The 4,974-nt window shown below is 37.2% G+C and overlaps 1 protein-coding gene across 1 annotated transcript; it reads right to left on the bottom strand.

The window, feature by feature from the left end:
• Positions 1–277: 277 nt before the first annotated feature.
• Positions 278–4,974, bottom strand: LOC125234563 (proton-coupled folate transporter-like). Its single transcript, XM_048140852.1, has 8 exons — positions 4,442–4,974; positions 3,913–4,225; positions 3,355–3,612; positions 2,735–2,909; positions 2,070–2,253; positions 1,239–1,614; positions 790–1,033; positions 278–615 (listed from the first exon to the last, which is right to left on the bottom strand). Exons 2-8 carry the CDS (start codon positions 4,058–4,060, stop codon positions 555–557), a joined length of 1,446 nt encoding a protein of 481 aa, XP_047996809.1. The 5' UTR covers positions 4,061–4,225; positions 4,442–4,974; the 3' UTR covers positions 278–554.

Genomic DNA, 4,974 nt, shown 5'->3' with positions numbered 1-4,974 from the left:
GATGTGTATTGTGTAATTTTTATCGACGTCAGGATAATAACCATATCGACATTCATGCATTAAAAAGGACATGAATGATAATTGGTAAGAAACAAAGAATATAATACTTCACTAGTAAGAAACCAGAAATCAGGAGCCAACATAGTGTGGTCACCCTACATGATACATTTGTATGAGAAAAGTTATGTCTGAATATCTTTAAAACCAGACAACGAATATACACTGTTTTCGTTGGTAGTTTGTGAGAACTGAGTGAGCACATGTTAATGACTGTATCTTTTGATTTATCTTTTTACAAATTCAGAGATTCGTTTTACAATTGTTTTAGAACTTTTACTAAATGATCAGCATATTTTTTATTATTTTCGGAAGGTGCTCACTCAATCCACACGCACACTGTATTCAACCCCTTTTCGGAAAAAATAAGCAATGTTCAAAATACAAGTCTCTGACTTGTATTTTGAACATAATTTGCCATAACATGTCCGAAAAAAAACAATTATCCATTTATTTAGAAATACAAATACCGTTAGTAGCTTTTAGGATTATCTCTTTTATAATGTGGCTGGTAATTGTTGGTATGGTGTAGGATCCGCTCCGTAATGCATGACGAACCTAAAACAATATATTATTATATTTATTGTATATTAATTCAAATTTTAGTGAACGTGCGTCCTCTGAGCAGTAATTTTGCATTATATCCCCTATTGATGAAAAGTAACCGATAAATGTTTACAAGCTATCATTGACAAGTATTACCTATAAGTTTTCAAGCAAAATTGAACTTACCCAATCATAACAACGCACACGGCGTTAATGGAGGCACTCAATAAATAGAAAGCGCCCGGGAAATCATGAATTGTAAAATTATAGAGCGTATTATATATCAGAGGCGCTACAATCGGACACAAGACTGACTCCATTGTGCAAAGCAGCGCTAACACCTTCGCCAAGTCCTCTGCAGGCAACATTTTTGTTAGGAACGATCTCATCAGTGGACCCGACAAAGCTTTGAAGAAAAACACCGCAGTGACTGAAACGTAATACATAAAATAAGTACAACGTCCTAATACAAAGAGTTAAAAGTGTACGTGCACAAAAGTTTCTGGTGACAAGTCGAAGAATCGGTTTCAGATTCCGCATAGGTATTTATTCCATTTTGAAACATGGATTTTAATAATAGAAGCTTCGTCAAAAGAAGGTCGATACCGTAACGAAGAGTTCGTTTAATAACTTACCATACATTTGCCAGGTAGTCGCTGCAAATGCTTTGATCAAGCAATCAACCACCGAAAAACTGTACGACGCTAGAGCTAAAGGCACATCACGCAAACCCAACACACGTTGAAAAACTGTCATTGCCAGAATTGATCCTATAAATGACACCGCCGTATTGACGCCTGAGAAAGTCGTATAATTGCTCAGCGCCCAATCCAGTTTCTGCCTCATATACAAGTATTCTAAGCCCAAGGACCCATATACGATAAACATAGTAAAGGTATTTGCTAATGTGACTAGGAAAATCTTTGCTCTCCCGTGATTTGGGCGTTGCTTGAGGCAATCAGTCACCATCTTTTTTATTAGTCCAATATCTATGATTGATCTTAGTCCTCCCTGAAATAAAATATGATTTTAACCGACTTCAAAAAAAGGAGGAGGTTCTCAATTCAACTGAATTTTTATTATAAGATAACAGTTCCAAATAATGAAGTAAGTATAAAGTTTCAATCAAAAACATGTTTGACCATATCCGTGAGTTTCATTCCATAGGTCGTGACTTCGTGAGTTTCATTCAATGCTTAGACCAATCAGTTTCTTGTATGGAAAACGAAAAACATCGTGACTATTATTTTTCAATGACGTCTAGTTTCTCATCTACGAGTATAATTTAAACATTGTGCCTGCCCCAATTGTTGGGTTTAGAGAGCTACAATTCTATCCCCCTTATTCATAAACGTTCACTAAAGCTACCAAGCAAAGGGACAAACGAACTTTATCGGCTTGATAACTTTAGTGTACGTTTATGAATAAGGGGGCATATCTTTAAAAAAAGTGAATCAAATAGGTACCTGCGGTGGCTCTGCACTAGTCAAAGACTCGTATAGAAAGATATTGGTGGAAGAGTAAGCTGTAACGTACAAAGCTGTTACGATGAGAAGCAAGTAGGTATTCCCTATTAATCTGAGGAGATGTGCACTTAACATGGAACCTGCGATGTTCCCCACAGCAACTGCCCCTTCCACCATAAATATTCTAAAACAGAAAATAAGTTAATTTAAAATGTGAAACTTTTCTATGAATCACCTGGTTTTATAACTTCGAGCGCTCAATTTCGCCACTCAAATACCTACCCGCGAAAACGGTGAAGTGTTATTTTTTTATATGGGCGATACCTATTCTATTTTTTTTTTTATGAAATAGGCAGCAAACGAGCAGACGAGCCGCCTGATGGTAAGCAGTCATCGCCGCCCATGGACATAAGCAATATCAGGGGAGCCACTTATGCGTTGCCGACCTTTGAGAACCCTAAATACCTGTTTCTTGAAGAACCCCATGCCATAGCGCAAGAGAAACACCTCAGAAGGTAGCTCATTCCACAACTTGCACGTTCTGGGCAAAAACGAGCGGGAGGCCCGTTTGTTCTTGGTTTGCCACGTGTCGAGAAAGTGAGGATGAACTTAGACAAAATCAGGGTTCTTATTATATTGACCAATGTAAAACATTTGTTACCTACTTAATCGATCTCTTATCGGTAGTTGTTGTATCACTGATATAGCAATATGAGCCGGTTATCAACACAGTGTATCCTCCAGTGACTGAAAATGGAAGCACTGCGAATATGTACCACCACGGACCAAGGCCATCCAGCATGCTGTACACAGTTATCAACATTCCTGTCATCGTTACACCTGTAATAATAAAAAAATACCTGGATCTCCTATGGAAGTCAGACTCACAGACATAACACAATTACATACTCAATGGTTTAATTTAATTGAAGAAATCTCTTATAAGAGTTATAAGCGTCATCGAGAGGGAAACCGCTGTCCTTTCTGTAAAAAAGGATTCTACGCCTGCTCACCAATAACAGGAGGTTTAGATCTAAATAATGATATCAAATTTTATTTCAACTTCCAAAGCTCTACCAACATTGATTCTTATTGCTATTCATTCTCAAACTTCGAAACACTGAGATCTATAGTCTGTCAAGCCGTTTCCGTCACTAGAAAAAGCGCAAAATTTAAAATGTAGGCACGAATCTTATAATGTTTATCGTCCTATCCAAAATGTTAAGTAATTTAGCGCCGTCTTTTAGTGACAAACTTCATTGAGTGTGTGTGTGTGTATACTTACCAAACAATGGCCATACAATTAAGGGTTTTCGGCCATGAGCGTCCGACCACGCACCAATGAAGAGGGACAGGACGGCAGGAAAGATCGCCTGTATAGACGACACCATTTGGAAAAATGTTGCATATTTCTGCACTTCCTCCTCTATCTCATGTGTGTCATTTGTATTGTCTGGCGATAAAAATCCTCTACAGACATCTTTACTGTAGTCGAGGGAATGCACGCAAATGCGATACAACACAATGTTGTTGACAGCAGTACCTGAAATAAGCACATGCCTAGTGTCTACAGGAACGCAGTGACAAACAACATCTTTTCTAAATTGTTTCCACTGTAAATAAGAACTGGTAATGTGGTAATATACGGATTCTGAGAAATTTGGTAGATAAGAGTGTATATACATACATATACTACTCGTACGTAACCATAGCAATATCCACCAACCCAATCCAGTATACCAGGGCAATATCAGCAATAAAATACCTACAACTCTATAGACAGCCATTAGAGTGCGAATTGAAACAATTTTATAAAATATTCAAAAAAAGTGTGAAAAAATACCTGAAAGAGCAAGTCCCATTAACGTTAAAAATAAAGGCACTTCTATTTTAATCTGGGATGGTTTCCGAGGAGGTGGTTCGATTATATTTGAGGATTCACTAGTCTCATACTCATCGTCACTATTTCTTTCATGACTATCAACTGCCATTATGTGTTTTCGACAACAAATATACGAGTTACGTAGGTAGCGTCGGCTATTGTGCTCCGTCCAGTTTTTTTTTGATAGTTGATCGGTGGAACGTTTTCGCGTCAAGGTCAGCAGCCTTCAACCGTGGCAAACCAGACTCAAAATGTTAGGTAGTACTTATGATACCTGAAAAAAGTGCAGACGTAAGTTACATTAATAGAAATTAATTATACGGGGAAAGGTATCATAAATCATTAAGCTGATTATAGTCGATATTTATTTCTGAAAAAGTCAATAAAAGGTAAAATATTTATGGAAAAAATCTTTTTAATAAATTGCACCCTTTTTACAGGGGAGCAAGCATTCCGAAACTCAGAAAGTAAATAGATAATTAAGACTTACCTCCTAATAGATTCTATTTTCCGTTGGCAGTATTCTCTGCTACCTTGTACTAAATCCCAAAGATGGTTATGGTACCGCCCCCATCAGTTTTCATTTATTTACCATTCTCACACCAGAATAATATCACCTTTACTTACTAACATCACACTACACAAAACTGTACAAAAAAGTTTGTATAGTAAAGAAAGAAAAAAAAACAATAAACCTTTAAACTCGAAAACAATGTACGCGGTGCCAAAGCAGACAAAGTGCTGTTGAATAGTATCTATATCAGTGATAACGTTTATCAGAGTGAATCATCGTTTAACAGGTGTCACAAAAACAAAACGAATTTTATCGATGATGTCTAATGTGTATGAGTCAGTTTTATTCACGGGCAATGGACGTCATTGAATAAATGGTAACGTTAGTTTCTCGCTCCTGCCGAAGGGGCATCCCCAAGTGCAAGTTAACTTAAGCGTCTATTTATTTTAACTCGCTACACTAGATGGCACTGTACTTGGCATCATCACTACATAGTATAAAACAAAGTC

Source organism: Leguminivora glycinivorella, chromosome 16 (assembly GCF_023078275.1).
Source record: "Leguminivora glycinivorella isolate SPB_JAAS2020 chromosome 16, LegGlyc_1.1, whole genome shotgun sequence".
NCBI lineage: Eukaryota > Metazoa > Arthropoda > Insecta > Lepidoptera > Tortricidae > Leguminivora > Leguminivora glycinivorella.
Note: the sequence above shows the minus strand (reverse complement) of the source record. Positions and strands in the feature narration are given on the sequence as shown.

Excerpts from the sequence above, each read along its gene's own strand:
- LOC125234563 (XM_048140852.1), bottom strand. The coding sequence starts at position 4,060 with ATGGCAGTTGATAGTCATGAAAGAAATAGTGACGATGAGTATGAGACT. Across the intron at positions 2,254-2,734 it reads ACCGATAAGAGATCGATTAA|AATATTTATGGTGGAAGGGG; the intron begins GTAGGTAACAAA and ends TTTCTGTTTTAG. Across the intron at positions 1,034-1,238 it reads GACTACCTGGCAAATGTATG|TCACTGCGGTGTTTTTCTTC; the intron begins GTAAGTTATTAA and ends ATTACGTTTCAG.